General features: G+C 47.4%; 2 protein-coding genes across 6 annotated transcripts in view; both read left to right on the forward strand.

The window, feature by feature from the left end:
• Window positions 1-18,258, forward strand: part of AGBL4 (AGBL carboxypeptidase 4) — a 1,079,895-nt gene that overhangs the window by 835,271 nt on the left and 226,366 nt on the right. The window lies entirely within an intron of this gene.
• BEND5 (BEN domain containing 5) overlaps window positions 333-18,258 on the forward strand; it is a 52,371-nt gene continuing 34,445 nt past the window's right edge. The window contains exon 1 of one of the 3 annotated variants that reach the window (XM_081055071.1): window positions 333-4,391. In XM_081055071.1, coding sequence (XP_080911197.1) covers window positions 3,785-4,391 — 607 coding nt within the window. In that variant the 5' untranslated portion in view covers window positions 333-3,784. Of the gene's footprint in view, window positions 4,392-14,726; window positions 18,109-18,258 lie in introns of those variants that run through there. The other 2 variants (XM_081055073.1, XM_081055072.1) reach the window with 2 other exon arrangements.

Here is an 18,258-nt window from a genome sequence, read left to right on the forward strand (position 1 = left end):
TTAACTCTATCATGGGGTTAATAAAACCTATTTCAAGGGTTCTGTGTGAAAATAATTGAGATCACAGATACTCAGTGCCTGCCATGCAAGGTTTATAATGTGTTCCCCCGAAAATAAGACCTAGCTGGACCATCAGCTCTAATACGTCTTTTGGAACAAAAATTAATATAAGACCCGGTCTTATTTTACTATAAGATAAGACCGGGTCATTAATAATAATATATAATATAATATAACATAACATAATAATATAATATAATATAATATATAATATAATACCGGGTCTTATATTAATTTTTGCTCCAAAAGACGCATTAGAGCTGATGGTCTGGCTAGGTCTAATTTTCGGGGAAACAGGGTAGTATTCGTGGGAGGAAAAGTAGATACCACAGTGAATATCACTGAACCCAGGTCATAGGAGGAAAGACGGGTGAAGGAAATGAAGATGTCTGGACACAAGACAGATGAGATCCTAAGGAGACAGGATCCTAAGTTTTCCCACATGTGAAGGGCTGACATGAGACTCTTGGTGGTGAACCTAGTAAGGTGGCTAAAAGGTAGAAGATTCTGCCTCAGTGTAAGTAATACCTTTCTAACAGTCAGTCGTGTCCAAAAGTTAAGGGGTGGTAGTAAACTTGCTGACATTAGGACTTTATAAGAGGTGCTTGGATGAGCATTTGGCAGGGATATAGAAGAGGGGATTCAACCATGATTGGTTGAACTTGCCGCTTTTAACTACCTCTGAAATCTGTACTTTTGAACTGTCTTTACTTGCCAATCAATGCATCATCAACATCTCGAGTTTCTGGTATGTGTAAAGCCTGGGGCTATGGTCTCTGGGTCAAAGAGCTACCTGACTCAGTTTTCACTAGGGCAGAGGATGCACTTAGTAGGTTCTCCATGAAGCTGTGTTAAAAGACTGACTGTGAGAGTCACACAAAAAGGAGAAACTCTGGCTATCTTTCAGCTTCTCTTAGGCTGCCCAGGGGTGTTTCTCTGAGTGTCCTATACCTGTCACATTGTCTCTGGAATCCATTCTCCACTCCTACCTGCCAAATGTGTTTGAGTCTGTGTTGGCAGCCGTGTCACTGTTTATTCTTGTCTTGTTCTGGGTCTTTGGGAAATGGAACTGCCCCCTTAGGAGAATTATTTACACGGACTTGGGTGGGGAATCTGTTTGAACTTGAGTGTGCCGTGGTAGTTACTATGTTCAGGAATGTGTCTATCTTACAAGGAGTGCACATCGGTGTTTCACCCGTTGGTCACTGGGAATAAGAAAGACAGATCTGGGATTCAGCTCCAACCCTGAAAAGAGGGGACAAATATTCAAGAAAAACCATGCAAGAAGATTGCTATTCGTGCTCTCGGTGTCTTTCTTTAATGCATTTGTTCTATAAGCATTTACTCTCCAGCCCTGTGCTAGGAAGCTGGAATGCTGAGCTTACTCAGCCTGTTTGTCACCCCTTAAAGAGCTCATTCTAATGACGGAAGATAAAAGGTACTGGGACTGAATAGTAGAAAGAGACAGCCTGTGCTTGAGGAGAGTCAGAGGTTAAAGAAGGCTTTGCAAAGATGATGACATTTGAGCTGGTCTTCAGGGGAAGTTGAGGTCACCATGCCCTCCAGAAGGAAGGACATCCCAGTATGAGGGCAGAGAGAACACAAAGGTTTGGGACCTCATAAAACGTGCTATCTTGGGAAATGTCAAATAGTTTAATGTGTCTAGAGTGTACTATGTCTGGGAAGGTGGTAAGAGATGAGATTGGTAACATATGTTTTGGGGTTACCCTCTTTTAGATAGGAATGGCGGTTGGCCATGCTGCTACTTGAGATTATTTTGCAAACATAGTTTGGAGTTTCATGGCCATTTCATTAAATATGGCCAACTCTGCACGATCCATCTTGTGAATTATCAGAAGTCTTGCTATACATTATTTCCCCTTGATGACCATAGGAATGTATTCTTAAAATCTCACTTAAGATCAATCCAAAGAAACCATAATTATGAAGGTAAATCTGCTGGAACAATTCAGATTGGTTCCTCTTTAATCCATAAGTGTGTGGGGCATGGTAGGACCACCATCTGCATCAGGACAACTCATGGTCATGTCCAACTGTCACTGCATATATACCAGAAGCTTGGGTTAAGAGAATTTGACCTGACCCTGTACATTTGGATCTGGGAGGTATGTGTTGATGGGGTTCACCTGTCTAATATACTCCCCAAATCACAGTACAGTAATTTGGGGGGTGGTTTATCTACTTCATCATTAGTGTAGCTGATCAGAAATGTGAGCATCGTGCTTTAAAAAAAATGTTTAATGCTTTCTGATGATGAGGTAATACCTGCTTATTGTGGAAAATAGTTAAATATAAATTTACAAATATAAAACACAAAGAAAAACAAAGTCACCCATCACTACTAAGAAACAACATTTGGGTGCATTTATTTTGTTTTACTTACAGGTTGAATTCATTAAAATGAATTTTTAAAAATACATAACATTTAATTGAGTCTGCCACCTCCATTAAGCATTACTCTATGAGAACACTTTTCTCCCTATAACATAATTACTTATACTTTTTTTAATACTCCCAGACCAGATTGAAAGGATTTGGAGGACAGCTAAAGTGTGTTATTCATATAGTGACCTAATTTTGGCCCAGGAATCTAACCCCGAGACTCGAGTTCTGATGCACCGCCTAACACTGCACAGGACCCCGGCGTGTGTCCTGATGAGCAGGCCTGCTCGCCTCTACGTCCACTGCCTAGCCAGAATCTGGCATGTAGTGCGCGCCCAGTGAATATTGGTTGCTTGAATAAATGAATGAATGACTGGATGGCTGGGTGAATGTGGATTTTTATTTCATTCTTCACCCAAAATTCATTGAGTCCCTACCAAGTGCAAGGTCCGGGCTAGGCAATGGGGATATAAGTAGCCATATCTGATACAAAGCCCACCTTCTTGGAGTCATCAGTGTGAGGGTGCTGACCCCCTCTGTTGTGGGATGGGGTTCCTATGAATGTGAGCCCCATTGGCTCTTTCAGCTCTGTTCATGGCATGGCTGGGGGGTGGGGGGACCCCAAACCCTCCAAAATCTCTTCTGCCTGATATTAGGGACAGAGCCAAGGCTGCCATTCCAGAGTCCCTGAACTCTTCAAGGCGCTCCAGAAATGTGCAGCTAGCCCTCGGCTAACCTTCCTCGGAACACTCCTCCCCTTCCCACTTCATTCCAACTGGTCCGGGTACAGAACAGGCCTGTTGTGGAGGGGTGCTTCACGGAGGAAGACTAAGGGGAGAGGGGCACCACTGCTACTCTGGCACAGAGCAGCCCTTGACAAACCCTCCACCACCGCCGCCGGCTGGTCCAACTGGAAATCCCAGATAAGCCCTAGTTCTGTTCAGAACTAGTTTGGCAGCTCTGGGGGAACGTTTCTGGCTAACTGACCCTCCCCACAGAGGGAGCTGGCAGTTCTGCAAAAAAGAAAAGAAAAGCAAACTAAAGGGGCAGAGAGGCGTGGCTAAAATGATTTGAAACACTCCAAAATTCTGCTCGCTTGCAAGTGCAAGTTTCCAGTTGAAGATCCGAACAAGATTGTCACAAACACAGACACACACACACACACACACACACACACACACACGCACACATTCATTCTCTCACACTCTCCCCTCTTTTGCAATATGGTTTTGTTGCAATGCAATTTGTTTTGCAGCGCTATTATTGAAGCAATAAAATCCTGCCAGCAGCGCGACCTTTAGTCAATGCACTTTTTTCTGCAATGCCATTACTAACAATTATTATTATTGTTGTTGTTGTTGTTGTTGTAATTCAATCTTTCTGCCCTTTCCCCTTCCTACTCGAAACGCGTTCCGGCTGTGATTGCTCGGGTCTGACTTTGCGAGTGGCGGTGCGCTTCCAAACCCCCCTCGTCCGCCCCCGGTCCCCCGTTCCCCTCCCTCTCTTTTCCGCGCCCAGGCCAGAGCAGCCGATTGGCAGAGCGGCGCTTTCAGGAACAATAACAGTGGGGGGACCCCGGGGCCCGGGGAGCCGCCCCGCCCCCCGGCCCGGCCGCGAGGCTCGCGCCGCGCGCTGGGTCCCCACCTCCGTGCCCGCCCCGCGGGCTGACCGGCCCCACGGGGGCCCGCCCCCGGCGCCCACCATGTACGCCTTTGTGCGGTTCCTGGAGGACAACGTCTGCTACGCGCTGCCCGTGTCGTGCGTGCGCGACTTCAGTCCCCGCTCGCGGCTGGATTTTGACAACCAGAAGGTGTACGCCGTGTACCGGGGCCCAGAGGAGCTGGGCACCGGGCCCCACAGCCCTCCGCGCGCCCCCCGCGACTGGGGAGCGCTGCTGCTGCACAAGGCCCAGATCCTGGCGCTGGCAGGTGAGCGAGCGGCTCGGAAGGACGGTGGGACCCGGGCGGGGGCCGGGACCGGGGCGGGGGCCGGGCGCTGGGGCGGAGGGGGCCGGGGGGAGCCGCTGCTCGCGCCGGCCTCTCCCGCCCCCTAGGCTTTTCTTTGGGGGACGGGGTGTCTCTAAAAGGCCAGACCAGTTAAAAAAAGCGGATGGGCCCCTTTGTCTTCCCCGCTCCCCGACACTCCCGCGCTGTCAGTCTGTCTCCACCTCTGCTTCTGTCTATTCCCCGGACTCCTGTCTCTTCACTTCCCCTTTCTCTCCCAGCCTGTGTGTACTTTCTCTGTCTCTCACCCCTTTACCTCTCATCCCGTTTCTTCCCTCTATGCTCCTTCGGTGTCTTTAAGTTTCTCTAGCCATCTGTCTCTCTCCCTTTAAGGCCCTTGGCACCTCCTGGGAGTGAGAGGCAAGGCGGATATTGTCAGACTCTTCTAGGTCCGAGTCCCTCTTCCCAGAGGGAAGCTATGGCATCCTTGTCCCATCTGAGCCATCAAGGGACAGCATGAGATGGCCTCGATCACCGGGCAGCGCTCTCTCTGGCCCCTCCCTCGCCAAGTGGTGGAGAGAAGGGGGTAGTGGTCCTCAGCTTCCCTCAGCCTCCACACCCCTTTTGAGTCCCCCGGAAAGAGTTTCTAGGTAAGGATAAGATCAGATCGGACCTCCCATTCCTGCTTTCCCAGGGCCCTGAAAAATGGGCAAGGCAGGTGGTCTCATCCCCATTTGACAGATGAGGCTACTGGGATTCAGCTGGGGATAGGACAAGAACCCCTCCCTCTTCAACCTCCTCCACTAAGTTCTTTTTCCCATGCTGGCGCACCTTTTCCTTTGTAAAGAGAATGCAGTGGACCCTCTTTCCTAGCGAGTTGTCCGAGGCTTGGGTACAGATGGGAGAGGAAGAGGGAAGGATCACTTCCGTTTTGGGGAGCAGCCTTTAGCTGCTGCTGGTAAGGAGGGCGTATCTTACAGGGGGTGAGAGCCATCCTGCCCCCCACATGAAAGGGGAGACCAGGCCTTAGGAACTGAGGGAAGCCATTGCTCGTATTTTGTAGTTTTGAGTCCTTTCCTGTTTTTTCCAACTTCCTTTGCCTTTTCACCCTTAGCCTAACAGATAGATCCAGCATGTATCATATTTAAATTTGGCAGATTAGGAAACTGGCAAGAAACAGAGAAGTGACTTGCCCAGGGTCCCTGGCAAATTAGCAGGACATTAGGGCTCTGGCTCATGACTTGTTCCTGTTGCCTCTGGAAAGTACATCGGTTTGCATGAGTTGAGAAGTGGAAACTGATCAGCACCTGGGGCCCTTTTTGACAGACTGTATGCTCTCCACCTCCTGGACGAGCCCTGGGGCACAGGGGCGTAGATCCTCTCAACACCTGGGGGCACCTGGGGCCAGTAAAACAGAATGAGTGGGAGTATGGAGAAAAGGAAAAGCTTTGTGAAGGATTAGGTTTTATTTTGTTTGCTTGCTTACTTTTAATTACCTGAGGGAAGGGATTAGGAGTTACTTCCCCAAGAGTGTAGACCTGAGGAAGTTGCAACTAGATTATAACCTTAGCTCCCCTTTGACTAGAAGAAAAGAAAGCATGCTTCCTGGTGATTGAATTTACTCCTGTATCTGGAAGAGCCTTGGGAGAGGGGAAGTGATGTCTGAAGGAGTCAGTGGTATGTATACATCTTAGTGTGTAGGGGTCGTTTTCCTCTTTTAGAGATCTTCCATGCATTTATTCACTCTGCAAACATAAGCACTGTGCTTGGCTCTCAGGCGCTGCTCAGAGGCTGCTCAGGCAGGTGGCAACCCCCACTGACTCTGATTTTAAAAATCAGTGGAAGTCCTCATAAGTAAGGCACATGTCATTGGTCTGAGGACCATGAAATTTGAATCTATAGACAATTCATCCCCCAAATTAGAATGTTGACAAATCTCTGGGGTTATTTTAAAAACCAAGGCAACATCTGGAAATTGACAGACTAGATCCAGAGAAGAAGTGTGGCACTATTTTGAGCAAAGTGAGTTGCAAAGCGCTGTCCTCCACCCCTCTTGTTTTTTATCTTGGGAGGAGAAAGGGGGAAAAATTGAAAGATACACTTGAGGTTGGCCAGACCACACTTTGAATTCCAATCAGCTGGTTGATTTTTAAATTGGAGCCTCTGGCCTGGCTGCAGAGCTGATTGGAAGGGCCAGGGTGGGTTTGGGAGTTCTTTTATGCAGGAAGAACTCTCCTGTGTGGCTTGTAGCCCCATCCTGACTCAGTCAAGTGGGGTAGCTCTGAGAATTGCTTGCGGTGACATCATCTTAAAGAGCTCATCTTCTGCCATCCCCTAGATGTGAATACAACTGTGTGTGGCACCAAATGTGAGGACATGATCCCTCAGGGGGAGCAGAGATGGCTTTATGTTTGTGAATTAGCCATGAGTAATTAATCCATGTCTGGTACCAACAGCAGGGTTTCCGAGGCACTTTCGGGCTGCTTGATGACTTTTGGTGAGAAGTGTGTTACTTTACTGAGTATTTTCCCCATTGTGCCCGGCCAACCCAGAGCTACCGTCACGTGTACCTCTTCCGGCATTCAGGAATAGTCCGAGCCGACTGCCTTGGGACTTTGTGCTTTTCCAGCACATGGTAGTTAACACCATGGTCTTAGTGTGTCAGACCCTAGTATAACCCTCTTCTCACCACACTCATTTCATTCAAGGAGAAAAGCACCGTTCATTCACAGTCCTGCTCTGTGCCTGTGCCTCATCTTTGTTGTTCTCCCCGGGACCCTGTTGGTAGAGATCGCTGTTGTTAGGATTTCCATTTCGTCGATGAGGACACTGAGGCCCAGAGACTTGCCTGCAGTGCACAGCTAATACATGGCAAAGCCAGGCTTGGAACCCAGGTCTTCCCGTGTCAGACCCCCAGCTGGCAATCTCCTTTGTAAAGTAGTTGATGTCCCATTAGCCACACAGCTTGCTTGAAAGAGTGAAGGGAAACGGAAGAACTGTCTGTGAAGCTTTACAGCTCAAGGTGGGTTTCGAGCCAGAGAACCGTTTTAGTCTGAGTTTTCTCCTCTCTCACCAGCCTCCCTCCTACAGAGCACACACACCTTGCCCTCTGCCTTCACAGGTCCTTTTTCTGAGGAAATCTCAAAGGAGCTACCACCCACCATGGAGAATCCAAGACTTCAAGACCTCAAGACTTACCCTCAGACTGTGGTCTCTCCTTACTAATTCTCATTTATTTGCCAAACAGGTTGTGAAAGTGAGAGCTACCCATTTGGAAAGCTCACCATTATCTAATTGCAATCCAGCCTGCTACTGGGGGCTCACGGTATTGAATTTTGGGTGTTTTTACAGGGTTAAAACTGGTCTCTCTGGGCTCAGAATCTTAATTCTATGCTGTTCTATCCAGGCACCTACGCTGTAGTACTATTTAGGTGTTATGTAGTATTATATAGAATATTTAGCTAAATGTTCCCTTTGTGTCCAGTGTTCCTTACTGCTTCCTATATGCTGGGCCCAGGGCTGTAACAAGCGAACACACCAGTGCACCAACACATCTGACATACTGGGATTGAAATGCAGCAGGACCCAGGGGAGACAGAGCTAACTTTTTAGGCCCTGCTATGTAAGGTCTCTGTCGGGGGCAAGGTGATGGAGAAGAAACCAGCCTGGTCCGCAGGGAGTCTAGTCTGTGCGCCCAGTGGAAGTGCGAACGACACAGGGTGAAGCCGGGCACACAGAAGGGGGCAGTGCTAGGTGGGCTCTGTCGCTTATCTGTTATGTCCTTCTGGGCCAGCTCCACGGCCACGGCCTGCAGTCAGGCCATCACCAGCTTTTACTCCTCCAAACCAGTGCAGCAGTCTCCCAGCCGCTCACCCAGTCTATTTTCCAGGTCGCTGTCAGAATAATCTTCTAAAACACAGTCTTAGAACCGGCCCAGCTCCCGCTGCCTTCGGAGTGAAACTTCAGCCCCCAGCCCCATCTCACTTCTCCAGCTCTGCCCACGCTTCCCGCTTCCCCTAGATCTGCGGTATTTCTTGCCATCTTGAGAACATCCCTTCAGGTGTCTCTTGGAGTCAATCAGGATGGATTAATCTTTGTGCAACGTGGGGCCTCTGCCCACAACGCTCACCTTCCAGTGGGGAAGGCAGACATGCGACATGTTTGTGGTCCCAGAAACTGAGAGCTGTGATCCATGCCCGAGGGGCGTTATGGATCTTAGCAGTTCGCGTCTTGTTTTGGTTAGTGGTTAATGTGCCTGTCCGAGGAGACAGCGGCCTCCTCCACGGCCAGGGCCTGCCCACCTTGCCTCGTATCCACACTTCCTGACACAGAGTCCTCAGCTTCAGCCCATGTTGAACTCGGGAACTTTGGGGAGACAGGTGCGTTTTTTAGGCTTGGGGAGAGGAAGTAGAGGGGACAGAAACCTCTGTAGCAGCAGCGTGTTTTTCAGAACACAAACCTGCAGTGGGATTTTGAGGTTTCATTCAACTTTGTTCATCTGGAAAAAGTCAACATTCTTTATCACTCCCTTGACTAGAAGAAACCCCATACTGGGGGGAAATAGCTTCCAAAAGCCACGTTCTTCTTGCTTTGGTAATTTTAGCTCATTCAGGGCTCAGGTCCCAGCTTGGCATTGTCGGTCCAAATAGATCAATTGCTCCAGAAATGCTTTGGAATGTCTACAAAGTTAGCAGCGGAGCAGGGGACTGGCCGATTTCATATGCAAAGATTGTTGCATGTCATCAGTGAGAGACTGCCAACAAAAGGATTTATTTAAAAAAAAAAAAGGCAAGTAAAAACTTTTAATTTAGGTTTTGACATCTAAGATTGGAACTTGCCTGCTGTCATCTGTTGCAGATTCTACTGAAATGTTAACCATTGAAGGTTCAGTCTGATGTGATTTGTCTCGTTCAAAAACCACATATTTGTTACAACTAAATGGTATGTGTTACAGAGTACTTTAGAGCTCTGGTTCACAGGATGAAAGGAAAAAAATGCCCCAGGCAAGCTTAGGTCTTGCTTTATTTTGTGGTGTTTTGTTATTCAAGAACACACTAGTTTTTATTTTTAAAAACATACCAGAAAAGATTTTCAAATTTAGATCGTTGACTCCAAGATAAAGTCCCTTTCTACTGTGCCTGCCTGCTCCGTCTTATAAGCCCCTTAGAGAGATGTGTGTACTTTTACATTTTAAAATGCTTACCAGCAAAGCATACAGATCCTGAAAAAGTCTTCTCTGGTTCAGTTAAATTCTGCAGATAGTAAGTTATACTAGGTGGTCAGCATTGCACTGGAGGGAAACGCAGGAAGAATAGGCATTGTTTTTCACCCTAAATGACTAATTTACTAAGTATTAAGTACTTACCAGATTCCAGGTTCAATGCTAGGAATTTCTGTGTATTCTATCTACAGCCTTGTGAGACGGGGCTTCTTGTTATCCCAGGAGAAGAGAGCTACTCAGACAATTGTTTGGTGGGTCCTGTCAGTGCCAGGCAGTGGGCAGAGTCTTCCCACGTGCACAAGTCTTGTGCGGAAGTGTGGGCCAGGTCAGTCAAAAAGGAAGATACCTAAGCCAAGGTAGCGATGGTCGTGATGGATCTGAGATTTAGGAAGAAAGGCGAATCCGTGGGGCTTGGGAACCGACTAGTTGTGGTGTGGTATGTGTTCGTGATGTGATCTGGGCGCCCCTCCCTCCATGGACATAGTTGCTTAGAAGGGGAGATGATGAGTTTAGTTGGAAACATATTAAATCTTAGGGAGGCCCACGGGACATCTGGGCAGATTCTCCAGGAGAGCGCTCAGGCATGTGGCCCGAGGTTCAGGAGAGCGCTGTGAAACTTGGCTGAAGACCCCAATGTGGAAGTCATTAGCCAGGGGAGGGGAGAGGTTACAGTGGGAGCGGGTACAGAGTGAGAGAAGCATGCAGAGTAGGAGTCTTCAGAACACTGGCTTCTGAGAGCTCGGTGAAGAAGAGCCCGAAAAAGGTGACTGGGAAGAAATGATATCAATTGGTGACCAGAAGAGATGGATGCCCTGGAAATCAAATGAGGCAGGTCTTTGGATCCCAAATCTAGACTCGTTTCTACTCAGCAACTGTTTTTCACTCTGAGCTCACTGGTGGGACGTAGGATAGGATAGCCAAATACGACACATACGCAAGAGATGAAAAAATTTGCATGGATGATGCTTTGGTAGTTTTCAATGTCTGAGTTTTGCCCCGGTGGAGGATCAGACCTGCTCTTTGGGGTCCAGAAAGCAGAGTTAGGTCCAGAGAATGGAATGCATAGGGATTGGTGGGAACAGTGTAGTAATAGCAGAGAGAGCAGATGAGCGATGGAAAGGGACTCCAGCAGGGTGATGACCTCCCTGTCACCGGAGGTGGCGGGCAGGTCAGGGATTTTCTAGACTAGAATCCTGCCCTGTTAGATAATTTGGTTATATGATCTCTGGGTCCCTTCCTTAATAGGAAGAAGTGTTAGCTGAAATAAGATAGGCTTTGAAGTCAGACAGTCTGGGTTGAAATCATGACTTTACTACTTATAAGCTGTGTGACCTTAGGGGAATCACTTCTCTGAGTTTCAGTTGCTCACCTGTAACATGGAGATACTAATCACCTTGCCCACTATGTTATTTAACAAGGTAATATGGATAAGCGTCTGGCACATAGTAGGTACTTATTAGATATAGGCAGCTGTTAAGGATGGCAGTGGCTAAGAGTCACTGAGAGAACAGCTTGCTTAGTTGTGGGTGCCACCCTTTGTGGAAAGGAGAGATATGAAGGAACAAGTGCATATAAGGACCAGACAAGTTTAAATTTTAACTTTTGTGTGTTTTCACAAATGGCTTATCATCTCCACCCATGTTTTGCCCCGGTGTGACCCTACGCTGGTGCCACTTCACGCTGGCAACAACCTGGTGAAGCACGATGAGGGTGGCTAGACAAATGAGCTAGCAGGATGAGGGTCCTAGTTTTGTTGGTGCCCCAGCCCTGTGCCAAGGCCAGTGAGGCAGTGGGAGTGAGAGCACAGCTGTCTGCTGAAACCTGGGGAGCCTTTCATTCTTCTCCTTTCTGGATGGTCTCTGCAGAACATGTCTTCTCATATGTGCCCATCTGGGGGAATTAGATCACTTGCTCTTCCCCTGTCCTACACAGAAGAGGTCCCTGTGGCTGGAAGGACCTGATGAGGTTCTAGTCCAGTCCTTGCGTTTTGCAGGAAAGAAAATGGAGAGCAGGCGATTGGGCACCCAGCAAGCTAGTTACAGAGCCCGGCCTTGAACGAATGTCTCCTGCTTTCTCTGTGCCATACCACAGCGGGCCACGCTTCTTTCTTGTTGTCTTGGCTGGATACAGCCCTTGAAATTTGAGAATTTGGTCTGTTTTGGATTTTATTAAAACAAACACCATAGGCCAGAGAATGCGATGTGCGTGTCTTCTCTGTGGCTTGTCTGTTTTTCATGCAAACATAAGACTTTACAGGATTTTTGAACAGATGAAAAACTTTAAACCCGCATATAGATATTTTTAAAACAAGACCAAGCCTTTGTAAAACATTTTATGTTTAGCCTTTCAGAATTTCATCCTAGCTAACAAGCCTACACCAAATTAATCTTTCTGATGTTGGATTCTTTAAATTATCCAGCATGATTATATGTAAAATGGGAATCAAGACAGCACCTCTTCTATTTCCATTGTATACTGCAAATTCTTCAGGGCTGTCTTCTCTTTTGAAGACAGACTCGCATTGGGTTTCTCGTCAGCCTGCCTGTTTTCTAAAACACTGTTTGCTTGTTACCAGGTCTCCATTTCCCCACCCCAGGTTAGTGGGATGTTTCTCACTCTCGGGTTAGTAACAAGTACCAAATTCTTCTATATTTTCGAAGAGCAGCTTTTGTCATATGTTATGGCTTTGCATAGGGACTCTACGTGAAGATTATTTAGAGCCTGGTAGCCTTGATCAGTTTGTAGTTCAGTTTGTATTTTGGCGTCCACTCGCGTTTGTATCGTGCTTAGTTCAATTTAGGACTCGATCACAGCATCCTCCTAGAATATAGGCAAGGTCTTAGAAGAAAGGCGGGCACATCTGCAACAACATGGATGGATCTTGAGATCATTATGTTGAGCGAAATAAGTCAAAGAGTCGAGAACCACATGATTTCACTGATGTGTGGTATTAAAACTGAAAACAACAAAGGAACAAGACAAACCAATGAAGAAACAAAAACTCATAGACACAGACAATAGTTTAGTGGTTACCAGAGGGTAAGGGGGTTAGGGGGGTGGGAGATGAGGGTAAAGGAGATCAAATATATGGTGATGGAAGGAGAACTGACTGCGTGGTAAACACGCAATGTGAGATATAGAAGATGTGTTACAGAATTGTGCACCTGAAATCTGTGTAACTTTTCTAACCATTGTCATCCAAATAAACTTGAATTAAAAAAAAAAAAAGAAAGAAAGGTGGGCACTTCAGAAGTTACATCAATACACTCAGTTATATATGTGCCTTTTACTTCAGTTGAGGAAGTTATAGCAACTCGGTAGATTTTGTCTTGTTCCTGTAGGATAATTAGATGACAGGAACAGGACCCGAGTGTCACGCAGATGTGATTTGAAATTCTGGCTCTACTGGTTAATGGCTTTATGTCTTAGACAAGCCACCTCACTTCTTTGAGCCTCAGTTTCTACTTCAGTAGGATCATTATGGGAATTAATATAGTGATATTAGTGAAGAATTTGACACAGCGCCTGGCACATAGTAGGGGCTTACTCAGTATCTGTTGAGTGGATGAATGCCGTTAGCTGACTTCATAGCAGCTGGAAAGGAGGAGGAGATAGTTGATGCCCCAATCCTGGATGGTTTTCTTTGCTCTGGAAACAAAAGAATTAGAGCATCAGAACCAGTGAAGATTGTCTCTTCAGAGGCTACATATTTATTTGTTTACACTAAAACTGCTTATTTTGGCCTTACGCTTGGAGCAATTGCAAAGGCAGGTTGACCAGAGAGTTTCCCTCATCCTTCTGAAGCAACTGCTAGGGTTTTCTGTGGTTTGCTGGAAGTCAAAGCTAGAAGCATACTCCAAAGCCACATGAAAATGCTCCGTGAAGTTACTTGCTGGCTTAGATGTTCCACACCACTGTCCACCCGCATCAGTGTGGCCAGTTAGGAGTTTTAGCTTCTTGTCACCCTATGTTCAGTCTCCTTCTCACACCCCTTCCATCTTCTTGCCACTGCCATGTTAATCTTCCTAAAACATCTCTTTCATCATATCGCAGTGAGTGTCGGAGACCCTCCGTGGGATAAGAGCCAAGTACATCCCACAGGGCAGCCTAGAGGCTGCTGTTTACCAAACACCTCTAACAAGAAAGGCACTGTGGTTGGTGCTTCACATACACTATGTTATGGAAAACAGTTGCTTACCCCCACTTTACAGGTGATGAAACTGAGGCTTAGACAGGTTAAGTAGCTTGCCCGTGTTCCCACAGTCGGTATGTAGCAGAACCAAACAAAGCAGGACCACCTGATTCCAAAGACTCGGCTGCCTTTATTAGATCCTGGACCTCCCTCTCCCTGTCATTTCTTCCACTTTTTATGATGACACTGGACTAGATTTGGATGTGAGGCATCACCTTCAGCTCAGGTTAGCGTGAGGAAGGCCTACAGGCCTGAGGTTTGCCCCATGTGAACCAGCGTCCCCTGGGAAGTCAAACCTTGCGTTCTGGCTGGGGTTCTTGGTATATACAACTTGTCAGGGTCCAAAAGACAGGGACCACTTAGCATAGTGCTCAGTCCAGAGCAGGGACACAGTAAGTGTGCCCTGCTGCAGGAAAGGGTGAGTGGAGGCCCCCAAGTCTTCTTGAGCCCTCATCCAGGAAGCATGGGTCAAGGAGCAGACTGCTGAGCATTAGGATGGGCCAGGAGGTAGTTAGCTCTCAGAGGAGCCTCATCACCCCCGTGGCCAAGCATCAAGGCAGCCAGCATCCGGGTCAGGAGGCATGTGATTTGAGGTACTCTGCTTATCGTCCTTTCTGGAACTTTCTCCTGTCATTTCAATCCTTCCTGTACCACTCAGCCTACCTTTTCAGAGAGCCCATTCAAGCCCTGAGGACTGGCTACAGTCTGTTTATGTTGTGCCTGGGGATTGTTACTGCTCTTTGGGGACTTCCTGACGACAGAGGAGTCTGGTTGGAGAGCAGGAGTTAGGTGGTCTTCTTCTGTGAAGTTCAGGCTGGGGAGTTAGGATGCCTTACCTACATCCTTCATTCATGCTTGCAGCATTTGCTCTGGCTCTGCCGTGTTCCAAGCATGTGTTTAGAGAGAACAGAGCTGGGACCTGGTAGGCAGAGACCTAGGTCAAATCCTGGCTCTGCACCTTCCCATCTGGGTGGCCCAGAGGTCCTCTTTGAGTCTCATTTCTTCTTTTGTGGAGAAAAACTCGGGCTAGTAATATTTCGTTGCAGGGTTGATGTGAGATGTAGTAACATATGGAAAAAGGCTTATGGTGGCACCTGATAGTAGTAGACATTCCACCAGTTGTAGCCTATTTTTTAAAGGAAGTATAATTCATATAACATAAAATTCACCATTTTAAAGGATGTACAATAGAGTGGTTCTTAGTATTTTCAGTGTTCTGCAACCATCTTCACTATTTAATCCAAAACTGGAAACAGTTCCTCTTGGTGTCTCATCAACATTGTAACAAAACGACGTTGAATGAAAGGATGTTATTCAAGGACCTGCTGTGATGGGACCTTTGAGGAGGAAGGAGGAGATGAGCGGAGTTTGTCAAGCAGACAAGGAAGGACGGAGGCATTCCAGTTAGGTGGAAGAGCAAGGAGCCTAGGCTGGCTGGTGGGAGTGGGGCCTCCTGCGTGCCGCCCTTCCCAAACCAGATGGCTGGGCAGGTCTCCCCCTGAAGGAGCAAGCCTGTAACAGACCCTGAGCCCGCAGCGGGCTCTTCTGAGCTTCGTCACTCACCGTGTTTTTGTCTGCGCAGGGTCTCTGTTTTCAAGGCACATTGACTCAGCTGATTTGATCCCCACTTGAGGAAGATGTTATAGCGCCACTTCTACAGAGAGAGGGAACTGGTAGTCCCCGACCTCGCAGCTGGCCTGAGTTGTCACCCCCACCAAGAGCTGGAACTGGACTGGAAGTCCAGGTTGCCTGACTCCTAGTTTTTCCACATCTACAGGCTGAACCTCAGCTCTCCTTCCCTTGATGTTCAAGGTCACTTAATTCTCTAAGCTCCAACCACCTCAACTTCCTCCCTCACCTCTCTCTCCTGCCTACAACTGAACGATCTCTTGTAACTGCGCCAGTCTAAATGTCTTCCCAACCCTCCTTTTTTGGCTTCCATTCTTTACCCCTCTTGTGTGGTCCAGATTCTCCCTGTCCTTAAATGGCTATTCTTTTATGAGCACAGACGGTTCAAGTGCCATTCACTCTGCTCATGTTCTTAACATTCAGAATTTATCATCTTCACAACATTCTGGCACTGGGAGCAGGAATTATTCACTTCAAGTCATAGATGAGGAAACAGGCTCAGAGAAGTAATATAACTTACCCAATATCACCCAGCCGGTCAGGAGTTTGGCTCAAATGCTGCCTCCTCTCTAAGCCTTCATGGGTGCCCCGAGAGCCCCCTCATTCTAGTGTAGGAGGTCTTTGGTTATCTTTTTCATGGGTTTTTATCTTGTGTCCCCCAACTGGGTGCCCATTCTCTGTGTCCCCAGGGCCCAGGCTAGAGCCTTCAAGTGTGAATTCTCAGTAAATGTTAAGCCAAGACTTAGGAGGAAGAGCTGAGGACCTGGTCATGCGGTCTGAGTTCTCATCCTGTTCAGGTTCTGACCCAGCTTTTGTGACTTTGCACAACGCTGACCTCTCCAGGATGGGGACCCTGCCTGTCCTGCTCTTCCTCCCTGGGCCTGATGGGGATGGATGCATGGACGTCACCATTTGGAACCGCAGTTTCCTCATCTGCATTTGGAAAGGTTTGAATGGGATGATCTGAGGATCATTCTCAGTTCAGATATTACCTAGTTTTACAAGTCTGAATGATTGCTTCTCTCCACATCCACAGGATTCTGAGCTACAGAGTTTCAGCTCGGGTGGCAGAGCACAGCTTGTCATTTCCAGTTCGGTGGCTGTATCTCAAAATTTGCCCTTGAAGTTGTCAAAGCGAGGACTAGCCCGGGAGCTCTGCCCAACACATTCACACATTCAGAAGTCCTAACAGGGGGGGTCCAAACTTTTTTCAATGTTTTTTTACCAAGGGCCATATGCGGTAAAATACACAAACAGCCAGGCCGCTCACTCGAGGTAAAGTACGTAGTGCCTCACCTGGTTTATTTAAATATGGTAAACTAAATATATTTTTGGAATTTGCGGCGGGCCAATTAACAATGGATTGCGGGCCGCAGTTGGCCCGCAGGCCGCAGTTTGGACACCCCTGTCCTAATACCATCTCACCTCCTATCTCTCTCTCTCTCTCTCTCTCTCTCTCTCTCTCTCTCTCTCTCTCTCTCTGTCTCTGTCTCTGTCTCTGTCTCTCTCCACATGTGAAAACACCCACCCATCCCCTTTCAGGATAACTTTATTTGGAGCACTTCATGTATTACATTTTAGCAGCTTCTCAGCTTAGAAAGAGTCAAAAATGATTTGTTGGAAGGAAGCTGTTACTCTTTTAGAAAGACCACACCCCTCCTGTTGTTCATGCCTGACACACTGGATGTATTTTATAGACACAAAGAGAACAAGAGCAGGCCTTGTTTATGAAAATAGAACCTGACTGTCCAGGTAGTGGGAAAGGCTGTTTTCATCTTTGCTCAGGAGGATGTTATTACCAAAGACCACCTCTTTTTTTCCTGGGCACTTCCCCTACACCTATACCTTTCTTCAGTCATTCCTTTGTATTTTAAATTATAGTGCTATCCACCTTATAGTTAGGTAAATAAAATGCCTCCTAGCATGTTGATAGTGCTAATTTTAATGTCCCATTCATCCAGTGCCTAGTGTGTACCGGGCACTGTGCAGTGAGTTGTGTGAATTACTGCTGTCATCCTCACAGCTCCCTGCAGAGCAGACACCTGAGCCCAGTGAGACTAAGGTTTGCCCCTCCTTCCTCACCTTGTCACAGGAGAGCTGAGGTTCACGCTGAGGTCTCTGATACCGGAGTCCCAGCTCTGACCAGCTGGGGTTCATTCCTAAGACCATTTGGAAAAATCTGGCATTTGACTACATTCTAGAATAGTTATGTGCTTACAAGCGTCCTTCTCAGCTTTACTAACACGTTGTCAGAGAGCACCCTGGTCTGGGGGGAGTGTCAGAGCATATTTAACACAGTCACACATGCGTGTACATTCACTCACACATAAAGACCCTCAAGAGACTGGGTTTAACCAGCCACCTCGCCACATGCCGCATCCAGCAATGGGCAACATGCTAGGAACTGCATTTAGGAAACAGCGGTCGGAAGCTTTGAGAAGTATAAGAAACAGAAATTCCCGGAGTCTCAGTTCAATCCCAGAAAACAAGACCCTGATGTATTTACCGCAAGGGCCCATCTCCAGAGCAGGGTCAGATACTACCTGTGGAACTCTCCTGTTTGAATTTTTACTTTTGGCAGCCACTGTGAGAGACAGACCTTGGAAATGAAGTTTGAAATCTGGGCAGGATAAAAAAGTCATCTTTTAGATTATCTGAAGGTGAGCTCCAAGAAAGGGAAAGTGGGGGGGGGGGAAGTGCCCCTTTGTAGTTGTATAGCACGTGACAGTTTGTAGCACCCTTTCATGTGTGGGGGCAGGATACCAGCCGTCTGTTCCCCACTCCTGGCTCCTCCTCAGACTCACACCTTG

The sequence above is a fragment of the Rhinolophus hipposideros genome (genome assembly GCF_964194185.1).
Source record: "Rhinolophus hipposideros genome assembly, chromosome: 8".
Classification (NCBI taxonomy): Eukaryota; Metazoa; Chordata; class Mammalia; order Chiroptera; family Rhinolophidae; genus Rhinolophus; species Rhinolophus hipposideros.